Source organism: Talpa occidentalis, unplaced genomic scaffold (assembly GCF_014898055.3).
Source record: "Talpa occidentalis isolate TD23 unplaced genomic scaffold, MPIMG_talOcc4v2.1 talOcc4.4, whole genome shotgun sequence".
Classification (NCBI taxonomy): domain Eukaryota; kingdom Metazoa; phylum Chordata; class Mammalia; order Eulipotyphla; family Talpidae; genus Talpa; species Talpa occidentalis.
In genome coordinates, this window is record NW_023604295.1 from 144,675,913 (window position 1) to 144,690,762 (window position 14,850).

At 45.4% G+C, this 14,850-nt stretch overlaps 2 protein-coding genes across 6 annotated transcripts in view; one reads left to right on the top strand and one right to left on the bottom strand.

Annotated features, from left to right (window-relative positions):
• The window catches only part of FBXO16 (F-box protein 16), a 37,204-nt gene that overhangs the window by 13,818 nt on the left and 8,536 nt on the right, over positions 1-14,850 (bottom strand). For all 5 annotated transcript variants that reach the window (XM_037526520.2, XM_037526519.2, XM_037526521.2 and 2 more), the window contains 3 exons: positions 13,350-13,385; positions 7,748-7,954; positions 4,345-4,509 (listed from right to left, as the gene is read on the bottom strand). In XM_037526520.2, the coding sequence (XP_037382417.1) occupies positions 4,345-4,509; positions 7,748-7,954; positions 13,350-13,385 (408 nt within the window). The remainder of the gene's footprint in view (positions 1-4,344; positions 4,510-7,747; positions 7,955-13,349; positions 13,386-14,850) is intronic.
• Positions 9,633-10,478, top strand: LOC119258025 (40S ribosomal protein S3a-like). The gene has a single exon (XM_037526524.2). It carries the CDS (start codon positions 9,669-9,671, stop codon positions 10,461-10,463), a length of 795 nt encoding a protein of 264 aa, XP_037382421.1. The 5' UTR covers positions 9,633-9,668; the 3' UTR covers positions 10,464-10,478.

A 14,850-nucleotide genomic window follows, 5' to 3' on the forward strand; every position in this document is an offset into this window, starting at 1 on the left:
GGGTTTCCAGGTCGTTGGATCGGGTAGGACGCATTAAAGACTTTATTTCCCTATTTTCTCCCTGAGTTGTCCATTTTCCTTATTTCCTTTTCTCTTGTAAATAAACCTTTTATGAACCTTTCGTGTGTGCCTGTAGTGGAGTATTCATAAGTCCCTTGTAAGCGCGCGGGTGAGGACCCACAGCCAGGAACCCGTTCAATATCGGGGCTGCCCTATAACAGGGAGAGAAGAATGGATGAGATGGCAGCGGTCACCGCCCAGGAGGACTTGCTCTGTGCCAGCTCTGTCTCAGTGTCCAGGCATTACTTCATTTGGCCCCCAGGACAACGCTACTCTGTACTATTGTGCAGCAGAGGAAACTGAGGCTGCAGCAAACCCGCTGATTTGTCCACTGCTCCATAAGGAAGAAGACAGTCAGAACTGGACCCCACTGTGCCTCTTCTGCCTATAGTTCTGTAGCTTTTACACAGTCGCAGTTCACTTCTTCATCATCTATCAATGATTCCTAATTTATAGCCATTATTCATCATTTCTAAATTACTTATCACTTAATCATACAGATTCATGAAGAAGTCCTCCACTCCTGATTACCTAGCACACATGGAGACAATTTCAAGTTCTAGAGGAGAGAATATACGTTTCATCAGCTCTCAACCCTCAATGCCTGCCAAATACGTTTGCTTTAGTTTCCCAAATTGAAAGTCTATTTTGCGTGTGTTGCATTCATAAGGTTTTTATGTGGTTGTAGCCTGAGGGAAGTGGAATTGGTATGTTGAGAAGCCATTAAAGGCTTAATTCTTGTTCTTTAAGGGATTAGGGAAGCTTTGCTTAGTAAATTGGTTTGCTTGGATTGTTCATGAAAATCAAGACATTCCGCAGTCCCTCCCAGCAGAATCGCTTAGTCTCTTATCCGGGTTTCAATGTTCTTTGTAGGGGCTTCCACGAGAGGAGAGGACAGTACTTGGCACTCAAGGCTGCAGTTATTTGTCTCTTTCCTGGGCACCAGGCAAGGCTCTGGAAAGCAGGGGTGGGGGGCAGGGTACCCTTAGCACCTAGCACAGAACTGTGTTTGCTAAATATTCACTCATTCAATAAATGATCATAGTCTAGTCTATGAGACTATTCAGGAGACACTTTATACAGCTCGTTATTGACAGCTCGTTATTGGCTTAGTTTCAATATTTTGTGCCGGTCTCTTTTAGAGTAGAAATTTCATTTCTCTGAATTCATATTTATGTGTTTTTGCTTGGAGATGGTCTGAATAATGTTACTGGAAGTAAAAGATAAATAATAAAAATAACTTCAGAGGGAAAAATCTGTCATAAACGCTAGTAATTAAACATCATTAATTTTGAAAAATACCAAATGTGTGATACTTTAACAAAATTGGTAATGAAAACTGTGATAATTTTTCTGCATTAAGGAAACAAAATTTTTGTTCACCTAATTTTTTAAGAATGTTTAAAATCATGACCGGATGCTGGGTTTTTAAAGTGTATTTGTTTGCACACACTGGGATGATCAAGCATTTTTTTCTTCTGTGAGTTACATCAATTGACTTTTGAATATCAAGCCAACCTTACTTTCCTCAGAGAAATCCCATTTGATCAATATCCCATTTAGTATTCTTTTTATATATCACTGGATTTAATTTGTTAATATTTTAAAAGGACTTTTGTCTGTATCTGAGGGGAAAACTTATATTGTGAAAAAAAAAAAAAACAAGGATATAAAATATTGATAAATCAGAGAGAGGGGCAAGGGAGGGGGTGATAAAATAGAAGGTTTTGGAAATGCTTTCGTTTCCTATGGTCTTAGGGCCTCTGGTAGGAAGCCACATTGGAAGCAAACTGATTAAAAGCAGCACCATTAAATCCACGTCACAGCAAATCCTTGCCTGACTCTTACCTTACAGTACCCCAAACAGCCCAGGGAAGTATATGCCATTGGCAAGGGATTAAACAAATTATGGCTGAATCCCCTACTCACTCCAGCAGCAGCCCGCTGCTCCCCTCAGCAGTGTATTTCGTCAGTCTGCCTGTTCTGCTCCCCGCTCTGTCTCTGGTGGATTCTCTCACCCTCCCACAATTCTGGCCTGTACCCCGGATCTTGTATAAATAAATAAATCTCGCTCAGATGACTTTCTTCACCTCAGTCCTTCTGACTTCGGACTATTTCTTTAACCAATAAGTCGAAGTTCATGAGTTGATTTTATTAACCTCTTTTTTTCTGGTTTCAGTCTATTTCTTTAACAGAAAAGATAAAGTTTGGCATAACAAAGTACTCCCTACTGAAATTTAATACTCAGCAAAGACATTGGAATTTTCTTACACCAGAACTAGTCATTGTTTTTATTTTTTTTTAAGATTTATTTTTTATTTATACAAGAGCTGGGGTGTAAGCCAGAGGTGGGGGAGGGTGAGAGGATTCACCAGAGTCAGAGCGGGGAGCAGAACAGACAGACTAACTGAAATACACTGCTGAGGGGCGCAGTAGGTGAGACAGGAGAGGTCTGCCGCGCCATGTGGGTATCTCCATGCCAGCTGGGATCAAATCCGCACTGCAGAAGTTGCGGACAGCTTCACAGAGCTATGCTGCTCCAGCAGGGAGGCCCAGTCATTGTTTTTTTTTTTTTTTTTTAAAGATTTGTTTGTTTGTTTGTTTGTTTGTTTATTTATGCAAGCACTGGGAACAGTCAGAAGCGCGGGAGGGTGAGAGAATTCTCCAGAGCCAGAGCGGGGAGCAGAACAGACAAACTGACGAAATATACTGCTGAGGGGAGCAGCGGGCGGCAGGAGAGGTCTGCGCGCCATGTGGGACCCTCGCCAGCGGCCGGGGATCGAACCGGTGCTGCAGAGGCTGCGGGCAGCTTCGCAGCCCAGCACTCAACCGCTGCGCCACCGGGGAGGCCCCAGTCATTGTTTTTAAATAGTTATACATGAATATTTTGTGGAAGATGAATTATTACTGGAGATAAAACATTAATCTCAGATACATGTAATGTATATAATACTCAAAACTTCCCTTCATTTCTCCAAGTTAATCACTTCTCACTCCCCCAGAACAGCCCAGACTGCAGCCATCTCCCTGCCTCTTAGAGAGTCAAGAAAAGCCTTGAGAAAAAAAAGTCAGGGCTATGGTGATTTTTAAAGTCACTTCTACAGTTTAAAATTTCATCGGGAAGGAAATCTGCATGGAGTACATCAAAAGCTGAAATCAGAGAGACCAGTTTTATCATTGTGGTTGTAACAATATTAATTATGCAGTTTATTGCTATAGTAAATGTAGATGACTTCTACTTTAAGACAATAAAACTAAGTCTGAACGAGCAAGTCAGGAGTTGCTATTTATATTTAAAAAGGATTCTCAATTTTAAAAGGATTCACTGCAGCTTTTTCATAGAATATGATACCCCTGTGGTTTTAAAAATCATTTAAACATTTAATTTACACATAATTTTTCAGGAATCATCCATTGTACAAAATGCTACACAATTCTGCATGTGTAGCACAGAAAGAAACAGCTCATAAAAAAATTTCCCATCAGTTACCTAATTAACCGACTGTGAGGAGAACATACACATTGGTTACAGTGCCTGGAAAGTCACAGGAAAAAAATGATTCTTGCATTATTCATTTTTTATGATTATATGTAAATGCTTTCTTTAGCGCAGTTTCTAGCTTAAAAAGAGCTTTCAGGTGTCCATATCCCCTTCCATATGATTTCTTGGAAAACCTTCTTTATAAATGACACAAAAATGAATTTTAGCTCACCTGGTAGAATTATAAAATATTTGAATTAGTAACATAAAATTGGATAGAGAACCAATACTGACTGCTATAAGCCACAGAGTCCTGGTGTTAGAACTGTCTGCTATGGGGGCCTCCCTGGTGGCCTAAGGGTTAAGTCTTAGTGCTAGCACTACCATGGCCTGAGTATGATCCCCGGCCAGGGAGCTGACCCACATATGGCACAGCAGACCTCTCCTGTCTGCCTGCTGCTCCCCTCAGCAGTGTATTTCAGTAAATCCACCTGTTCTGCTCCCCACTCTGTCTCCGGTGAATCCTCTCACCCCCTGCTCCTTTGGCCTACACCATGGTTCTTCTATGCAAAAATTAAAAAAAAAGAATTGCTGCTCTGGGAGTTGGGGTACACAAATGCTGGCCCTGGACAGGGCTTGGGGTGTCAGGTGAGACACAAACACAGCTAGCTTGAAAGGGGACGCGTCCTTAGAAAAAGAAGGCTGAGCTACAGTCGATTTCCTTCGAACTAACTCCTTTCCCTAGCTCCGAGCCAACCATTTAGTCTGAGTTCTAGAAACAGCTGGTGCTTGCCCAGACTCACCTTCGGCTTGGTGACGTGAAGTTCCTTCACCATCTGAATATAGTGCTTCTTCCACACGCCCTGCTCGAAGGGGGTTGGAGAGAAATTGATGTACCAGCTAAAGCGCAGACACTTCACCATCCACAGCTGGTCCAGCTCGGTCAAGTTCTTCCAGTGCCAGCTCACCTGGAAAAGGCAGTGACAGCGGGGGGGGGGGGGGGGGGACCTACTTGGTTTATGTTCCTGCTGTCTCCAGGCTTGGGGCTGTGACCTGGGGTCTGAGGTAACTTTGTCCTCTTCCTCCAGATCACAGCCTAAACTGTTACCATTCCCTGAAGCACCTCCTGTCCCCACGGGAGGATTTTCCCTCAATTATGTTCATGTCAGTTCAGCCTTAGAATCAGAGTCAACTAGTATTTCTTGAGTACTTATTAACCAACCTGAGAGCCATCTCAGAAGGTAAGTATAATTACTCTCAGGTAGCAAATGAGAACACCGAGGCAGAGGTTTTCCAGCTTTCTAAAGGCCCCTGGAGCTTAAGCGCTAGCTCACCGAAGGCTGAACTCAGCTCTGCATGTCGTTTTTTCTTCTCTGCTTCCGTTCCCCCTCCACTCTTAGGATTTACTTCAGTATAAAGGGTTTAAAGAGAACTCAGCACTAACACTACGTGCTGTGTCCCAGTGGGCCTGGAGATCCGTAGTGCCAGCGGTCGGCTCTGTGCCTTCCACTTCCACAGCATCGGGTCACACCCAGGACAGGTGGATGAACGACTGGCCGGCAGCCCTGACAACAATTCACTCCGGGTTTTGAATAAGCCCTACTGGAAAGTAGGGTCTAGTTTATAGAGAGAGTTGTGACCAGGCATCCTGTGGCTTAGCTTCAAGGATTGCAAGATGACATCTAACCTGCAAACCCAAACTTCACCCCGGGAAAAATGGGCCTCTTTTGAAGATTAATTAAATAGCTGATCACACTTGAGGGTCAAAGAAATAAGGAGAATACCACAGAGGGCTCTGCAGCCCAGACAGCCATCTCTCTGTCCCTCTGTCCCTCCTTCCAGCACCACGGGGGAGGACCTACTAGGTTATTGTCGCTTTTTTGTGCTGCAGTTGAGAGAGGAAGAAGAGAGGAGGGCACAGCTAGGAGAACTAATGGGCTCAGGGAATGGGGGTGGGGTGTGAAGGCCAGAGGATCTGCTCTGAGGCTGCAGGCAGAGGAGGAATCACATTGGCTTGCTCAGCCCAGACCGGAGTCTCCTTGTTAGTTCACTTACTCCCAAGTCAATGGAGAGCTGAGATTCTGGACGGAGGGGACGGGGAGAAAAGTCTCTCAATTTTTACTCTTTTTCCATAGATTTCATTTAGATCTGGGTATTTGCTTTCGAGATTTTGTTGTTTTAAGGAGCAAGGAGAATCTTTTTTAAAAAGCTCTTTGTCACTTTGGCACGACATTCTGATTGATCTTAAATCCAGCTGGAAACAGTGCCCTATGTCTTCCCCACAGTCAGTACTGAAAATAAATATAAAACTGAGATCTTGCAAGACTGACATGTGTGCACTCAGATTACTTATTTCAAATAACATTTCCCTTGAATGATAACATTCTTTTTTTTTGTTTGTTTATTTACACAAGCACTGGGCACAGTCGGAAGCGCGGGAGGGTGAGAGAATCCACCAGAGCCAGAGCGGGGAGCAGAGCAGGCAGAAGGACCGAAGCACACTGCTGAGGGGAGCAGCGGGCGGCAGGAGAGGTCTGCGCGCCATGCAGGACCCTCCTCCAGTGGCCGGGGAGCAGCCGGGGATGGAACCGGCGCTGCAGAGTCTGCGGGCAGCTTCGCAGCCCAGCGCTCAACCGTTGCGCCACCGGGGAGGCCCTGAATGATAACATTCTCATTGTGGAAAACTTGGAAAGTTCAGAGACGTTTAAGGAAAAACGATATCCATAACCCCAGCAATCAGAGATCACGTTAACAACTGCGTACAGTTCTTTACTTCTCTGTCTGTTTTCTAGGCATGTATGAATCAAAACTGGGGAACTCTATATATGCAATTCAAAATCATGCTTTCTTCATTTTATTTTAGTACCAGCACCTCTGTCCTTCCGAAACATGTTTTCTAGTGACTACATAATAATTTATCACAAGGCTCCTGTTGGATATTTGGAGCCCTTTGCTCCTAAAATTATTTTGTTTTTGGAATAGATCATATCGATGCAGTCATTTCAGATCTTAGCAAACCCAATGAAAAGACAACAGGATGACCACTAGCTTTATGTCTTAAAGAACTTAACTTTCTATTTAAAAAAAAAACAACCACTTTAGGGGCCTCCCCGGTGGCGCAGCGGGTTGAGCACCACACTGTGAAGCTGTCCACAGCCTCTGCTGCGTGGGCTCGATTCCCTGCCGGCCAGGGAGATTCCCACATGGCGCGGCAGACCTCTCCTGTCTCGTCTGCTGCTCCCCTCAGCCGTGTTACTTCAGTCAGTCTGCCTGTTCTGCTCCCCGCTCTGTCCTGGTGAATCCTCTCACTCTCCTGCGCCTCTGGCCTGTACACCAGCTATTGTACAAATAAAAAATAAATCTTTAAAAAAACCACAAAAATATTTTTTTAAAAAAGAAAAAACCACTTTAACACACCATGGACTTTCTTGCTGGAACAGAGGTCAGCTCCTCTGCAGGCCTGTGCCACCTGAGCTCTTTGATTCTCATGTTCTTTTGTACTTCTCTCCTTCGTGCCTTGTTTTATTTTAAACTTTTCTATTTATGGATGACCTAAAAATTTATGGTTTAGGATTTTATTTTATTATTGTGCAATAGAAGACTATCCTGCTGAGGTTCCCGGAGAGGTTCCCTCTGGTGGAGGCCAGAGGGGAGGGGTCCTGTGGACTAGGGTGGGGCCTACGGGTGCCTGGCGGTGGGTGTGGAAAGGGACATCCCAAGAGGTGTGACCCTGAACCCCTGAATCACAGTGTTATAAGCCAACCAATAAAAAAGTAATACCAAAAAAAATTGGGGGAAAAAAAACAGATGAAGTCCAGTGGAGTAAAGGCATACACTTTCAACTAATTCTTTTGATTTGATGTGGCGGGAATACGTCTTTGTAAATAAAACTTACAGGAATACAGAGAGAGAGAGAGAGAGAGAGAGAGAGAGAGAGAGGCGACTCTGCTGACGCAGCTCCTCTTGCAAATGCTGCTGCTCCTCTTACAAGTGCACTTGTCTCCTCAACTAGCCCACATTTTGGGGACACTAATGGCATCTCATACGTCCCCCTCAGTACAGAGCCGGCCACGAAGGAGCCCCCCAGCTACAGACTACACCCCCTGTGTCTTGGTCTCGGCATGCGCTTGCCCCCCAAGTCACCCCCCGGTCAGGCTGTTCGAGGCTGTCCTCGCGCAACGTTACGCGCCGCTTCTCCGCCGTTACCTGTGCGCACCGACAAAGACTTCGGGGGTCCAGGAAGGAAAAGATGTACAGAGACAGCACCCTGGGGAGCCTGGTGGTGAAGTCCAGCGCTTCTGCGGGGAGGCGCGCCTGCAGCGCGCGGCAGCAGAACTTCTGCTGGGACACGGAGCAGCGCTCCAGCAGCCCCGCGAGCACCCGCCGCCGCTGCGCGTCCGTCCACTTGTCGAACTGGAAAAGGACACCGCGCAGCTCGGGTTAGTCTGACGCCAGATTCATTAGGAGGAGCTAAGAGCGGCCTGTGAGGTGAGGGCGGCTGCGATCCTACGAGTGTTGGGCATTTCTCTGCCCGGTAAGTCAAGGCCCCCGTGCGCCCCTGCCGGGCCTGGCGCACACCGGCACAGGTGCGCCCGTGCAGGCCCTGAGCCGCCCACCCGTGGAACAGCACCTGCCCCTCCGGACCGGCAGTTAGGCAGGATCCGTCGCTGGGAGCCGCCATCCCGACCCACCGAGAAGCGATGGACAGGTCAGATACAGCCCCAAGACAAGGCGCCGGCCGGCCCTCTCGTCCCCACCGGCCCTCTGTTAGCTCTCTGCTGACTCGGGCTCTAGACCTGAAACACGCTTGCAGGACACAAGGTTTAACATACAAATATCCCCGAGAAGGGGTAGCCATTGGGTTAAAAATCCCACTAACGTGTACAAGGCCAGCAGGATTGGAGAGGACGCGTCTCTAAGGGACGGAGGGCCTGGAAAAGGAGCAGCAGGCCCAGGAAGCGCTGCCCGAGTACTGGGGGAGGGGGAACAGGCGCTCTGGCCACTTCACCATCGTCCCCGGATAAACCCACTCCCAGGTCCGTGACTGATCAAAGGTGACAACCAAAAGGGAGGCTGTGGGTGCCCTAGCCGGTGAGGACCCTCTTCTGCAGAGTCTGAATCTTGCTTTTCTTCCTTAGCCCATCAGGGAAGAGAAAATTGGGATGTTTGGGCTACTTTTGCATTTTGTATACTATTGCATTTCACATGTAGATATTTATCATCAGTAATCAGAATTTTGTAATGAACTGGAGTTGTCATCATAAAATACGCTGAAGATATAAAAAGGCATACAAAGCAAAAATGTGTTTTTTACAAGGCTTAATGACAAGTCAACTTCCCTGTAGTCCTATGATGTATTTTAGATATTAATATGAATGCTTTTTGATGAAAACTGTTCAGTATTAGAAGTCTCGGGAATCGCCCATGAATCTCATTTTGAAGACTATAATTCAAGGGTGGAAACCCCTAAAATGAAATTTAAAAAACCATTTCAACTTACAAATAAATGAAAAGAGTGTACTCGTGTTGGAGTGTTCCCTGGTTTTTTGTGTTCCTGCTTCTGCACAATCCCTGTCTCCGACTCTCCAGAAGGGGGTGTCTTTCCTGGTGGCATAGATATTAGCTGTGCAGAGAGAGGGCAGATCTGACTGTCTAAGGCAGGCCAGGGACTGAGTCCAGGAGGCTGAGTGGATTTATAAAATAAAGAGCTGGCTGTGGGGTGGAGGGATGAGGGAATGGGAGAGCTGTGGGGCTTTGGATTGTTGGAAGTTGGGGTTCTGACTGTAATCGCCTCTACAGCAGCTATAGAGGGTTGGAGACCAGGGAAATTAAGGAGGGAAGTCTGAGAAACACTGTCAAACATTTTGAACTGGATCCCCTGTGATCGATCTTTCTTTTCTTTTTTTTTTAGGTTAAAAAAAGTCATTCACCTCAGAGACCTGAATCCACAGATGTAGGCAGTATATAGCTAGAAAGTCAAAAGCAAGCACAGATAATATATGCAAATTTCCGTTCACAAAGATCACATGTGCAGGTACATGAATTAGAAGAGTGTGTCTAGGTTACAGCCAAACTTTTTAAAATGCAGAAATTACACTTCCGTCCTTTTGGCTCTCCGAGCGGCACCATGGCGGTCGGCAAAAACAAGCGCCTTATGAAAGGTGGCAAAAAGGGAGCCAAGAAGAAAGTGGTTGATCCATTTTCTAAGAAAGATTGGTACGATGTGAAAGCACCAGCAATGGTCAATATAAGAAATATTGGAAAAACGTTAGTCACGAGAACGCAAGGAACCAAAATCGCCTCTGATGGCCTCAAAGGTCGAGTTTTTGAAGTGAGCCTTGCTGATCCGCAGAATGATGAAGTTGCATTTAGAAAATTCAAGCTAATTACTGAGGATGTTCAGGGCAAGAACTGCCTGACTAACTTTCATGGCATGGATCTTACCCGAGATAAAATGTGCTCCATGGTCAAAAAATGGCAGACCATGATTGAAGCTCATGTTGATGTCAAGACTACGGACGGCTATTTGCTTCATCTCTTCTGTGTTGGTTTTACTAAAAAACGCAACAATCAGATTCGGAAGACCTCTTATGCTCAGCACCAACAGGTCCGCCAGATCCGGAAAAAGATGATGGAAATCATGACCCAAGAGGTGCAGACAAATGACTTGAAAGAGGTGGTCAATAAATTGATTCCAGACAGCATTGGGAAAGACATAGAAAAGGCTTGCCAGTCTATCTACCCACTCCATGATATCTTTGTTGGAAAAGTAAAAATGCTGAAGAAGCCCAAGTTTCAATTGGGAAAACTCATAGAGCTTCATGGTGAAGGCAGTAGTTCTGGAAAGGCTACTAGTGATGAGACAGGTGCTAAAGTTGAACGAGCTGATGGCTATGAACCACCAGTTCAAGAATCCGTTTAAAAATCAGACCTTGATGACAAATAAAAAGTCAAATTTGAAAAAATAAATAAATAAAATGCAGAAATTTAAAATTACACCTTGAAAATATGAAGAGACAGTCTACACACTTAGAGATCAAGTCCTGCTTATACCAGACGTATGTCCACTTCAGGATTCCAGTGACCAGCAAGAAGCTCTCAAGAAATTAGTTCCGGTCAAAGGGAACAGGAACTTTTACATTACCCTGAAAATACACTGACTAGCAGGATACGAGATCAAGCAGGTACTTAGGGAAAAATTACAAAATCAAAGCCAATTTACTTTTTATCACCTAAACAACAGCATGACAATGAACGAAAACCACACCTGCATTCTATCTCCACTTTCACGTGAATGAAGTTCTCCAAAAATGAAACACAACCAAAAAAAAACTTCCTGCTGTGATTTTTCTCTGAGAGACGAAAAGAAAATGGAAATTCATTTTCAAATTACTCTCGGGTAGTGCTCTGAGTTTCTGTAGAAACTGAGCTGTGTGGGGGCCCAGGAGGATGAAAGCTACACAAAAAAATTTCATGAGATATTATTATCACTGCAAGAAATCAGAAATAATGCAAAATGCCTAACAGCAGGGACTAGCTAAGCACGCAGCGATACAGCAACACGGTAAGGGAAAGCGTGCTGCCACGGACTGATGGGGATGTGGGAATGTCGCCGTCGAGAGTCTACTTCCAATATTCTAATATTTCTACTACTTAGAAATCCATCACTAAATCTCAGCTCCACCACTAACCTCTCTCAGCTTCAATTTCCTCACTTTTACACTAAAGATAATTATATCTACACGGTAGGGTAGTTTTGTGAGGAATAAATAAGACATGGATACAATTCCTGTTAGAATGCATGACTCATGGAGACGTGACAGCTCTTATAAAATATCACAGTGATGTGAAAAATAACAAGTATGCGGGATAAATCAATGTAAGAAGAACATATATGCAAACGATTACATTAAACAGTATAAAATAATCATGGTTGTTCATCGACAGGAATGAGAAGTGCATTTAGAATGACTGGGGTTAGCGCATCTATTTTCATTGATGCCCACAGGAAGAGAATGGTCTCAAGACTGAAGACGGAGTGATTTAAAATGCAAATAAAGGAACATTAGGATTATTAAATGCTGAAGAAATCTATAAAAGCAAATAGTAAAACATTTTCCTCCAGAGATGAAAAGATAATTACATGGGCTTCGCATTTGTTTCCCCATTACAATGGTCAAAGGCAATTTATATTTGGCTTTGGTAGGTGTTGTTGGCCTCCGGGGATTTTCCTTTCTAATTGTGTTTGTTCAGGGTTAATAGAAATGAATTTGCATTCCTTGACCTCCTACTAAAGGAAGGTGGGTAGATGATTCAGAGGAAAGCTTCACAGCTGGGGGAAATCCCTTTGGAATGGAAAAGGTGCTAGGAATAATCCAAAAAGTAAATAATCCGTGGAGTTAACTGTGCAAGAATTTGATAATCTCCCACATCTCCTGTATCACCCCTCAAGTAAAAATATCCACTTCACAGTAGCCGGGGGTCCAGTGTGTGAGAGGAGGGGAATGTGATTCTTCTGTCAAGGTATCACAGATGGTATCTCACTTCACACTTAGTTCTTATTTTATAGGATAGGTTCAGCTACATCACATTATAATACAATTACATGTTATAATTATTTTACAGTGCTTCATTATAAGGTTTTCTTGACCCAAATGAATTGTGAAAATCTATAGTGGAATTATACAATATAGTGACATATAATATATAATAAATGCTACCTATTTCACTTTGCATTGTGTCTTCAAAGTTCAACGACGCCTAAAACATGTATCAAAATTTCCTTCCTTTTTGAGGCTGCATAATATTCCCTGGTATGAACACACACCCATTTTGTTTATTCATTCATCAGTTGACATACATGCTATGAACATTCATGTGCAAGTTCTGCACGACCATATCTTTTCAGTTCTCTTGGGCAGGAGAGACAGGTGAGACCATAGGGGAATTTAACCAGGAGTAAACATTGCCCAGAGGATATGCAGGTCATGACCCAGGGACGGCCAATGACCACTGGGATGCTGTGTCTCTTCTGAGGAACACATGAGAAAGTCTGCTTTTGTAGGAAGGACAGTTCTAGCTCTTTAGGTAAAAGTCTGCGGTTGTTGGTGGCTTCCTCTGGGATTCTATGTAGCATGGTGGGTATGGATGCTAAGTAGCATCCTGGTCACCAAGCTGCTATCACTCAAACCCACCTTTCTGTACTCTGCTGTGTGGATGTAGGAGGCTGGGGCCCCACATACCACATTTCTTCCTTGACAGCTGGCTCCCTGCTACAGGCTGCCCGTGGGCGGGCGCACTAGAGAGGCAGGGAGGGAGACTAGTCTTGCTCCTGCTTCTATCTCCTTGCCAGACTGGGCCGCTTGGGATGTCCTGGCTCTTCAGCAGCAGGTGAGCCAGATTCTTCCTACTCCCGGAGCCAGAGCACTCACTCGGCTGCATCAGAATCAGCAGGCAGTGGTGCCCTCCGTGTTATTCCTCGGGGCTCCCAGCTCCCCATCCTTCCTGAGCGGTGAGGTGTGGGTAGGTCTGGCAGGAGCTACTTCCTGCAGCTCTGTGCCACCTTGACATTCCCTTTTTCTACCTTCCAGTAGTCACTTAACCAACCCCACTTACTAAAGTATGCGTGTGACGATAACGGGCAGGCGCAGAGAAAAGGACAGACGCGCAGAGAAAAGGACAGACACGCAGAGAAAAAGACAGACGCACAGAGAAAGCACCAGCCCAGCCCCTCGGGAAGGAGCAGCCCCTGACCTCTCTGGGCTCTGTGATAACGTAACAGAGGAGCATGTAAACTTTAAATGGTTACCCATTTTCCAAGCAGAGCTCTTCTTTCTTCAAATACCTACAACAAATAAAAGAGAAGAGTTCATAGTTCATGGTTGCAAAGACCCACCACAGAAAGACATTACTAAAATATCAATCCGTAAATATCGACAGTCTTCATCAACCGAGTGGAAAAAGACAGTTCATTTCTGATGTTTAACTTAGACAAGGTTTTTTTTTTTTTTTTTTTCTGTTTCTCCATGTGAATGAACTCATCCAGAAGGAATATTTTTTTTAAAGGCAAGAAATAAGAAAATCATGGAATTGTAAGTGAAGTCATTTTCAGACATTGAAAAGAGATTTATTTTTTTTTAAGATTCATTTATTTATGCGTACAAGAGCTGGGGTGCATGCCAGAGGTGCAGCAGGGGTGAGAGGATTCACCAGAGACAGAGTGGGGAACAGAACAGGCAGAACGAAGAAATCCACTGCTGAGGGGAGCAGCGGGCGAGACAGGAGAGTCTGCTGCACCATGTGGGTAGCTCCCTGGCTGGGGATCGAGCCCGTGTTACGGTGGCCCTTGAAAAGAGATTTAAAAACTGACCTAGAAAAATAGAAAGATGGAGATCCTCTCCCCAACCCCAGTATTTCAGCATCCAGCCTGAGGCCTTGTGACTCCCGCGGGCAGCTGTGTTTGTCTCCCAGGCCCACACACGCCGTGGGCGCCCGTCCTCGGGTGTTCGGAGGAGCAGAGTTTGGCACATGTGCACCTCCAGGCTTGCGCCTCCGGGGTGACCAGCAGCGGTTTGCTGTTACACACTATCCAGGACAGAAACCCAGTCCCCTCCTTGTCCACACCCGCCGTGGAGAGTGCTGGGCGCGGTGGCAGGACGCAGTGTGGAAACGGAACCCCTCGGTGTGTGTTCCCAGCCGGTGCACAGGGGATTGCTGAGCATCCATCACACGTGCCTTTGAAGGCGGGAGAAAGGGAAAGCCTGGCAGAGGAGGGCGCTCTGGAGAGAGGAGGCGAAGCCAGTCACAAACAGACGCGAGTGTCTCTCTCTCCCACGCGCCGGCTGTCGCTCTCAGGAGCCGCGCTGTCCCGGCATCCTGGCTGCATCCTCCAGCGAGGCAGAAGCAAGGCAAGAAGCGGCTCCAGGCCTTTCTTCCCTCTCTGTGGGGGAGGAGGTGCAGCTGATTCCCACAGATAATGCTTTCCTTCCTCTTTTTAGAGCCTCAAATTCTAGTGTCAAAGGGAATACACCAAGGAGACCAGACAGGAAGAATTGGTTCAACAACAACCTCAAGGCCAGAGGAACAGCAGCTTTGCTCCTAACCAGCCTCTTTGCACATTAGAAAAGAAGAAAATATTCCTCTCGTCTCCTTAATTAATTGCTCCCTGGGAGAGGAGGGCCCTCAAATAGTGCAACAGATAAACTCAGAGTGCCTGGATGAAAACAGACAAGAGTCTAAAGAAAAGACAGACTACAGGGTACAGAAGAAGATCCACAAATCAAGACCCGACTATTACCTGCACTCTCGCT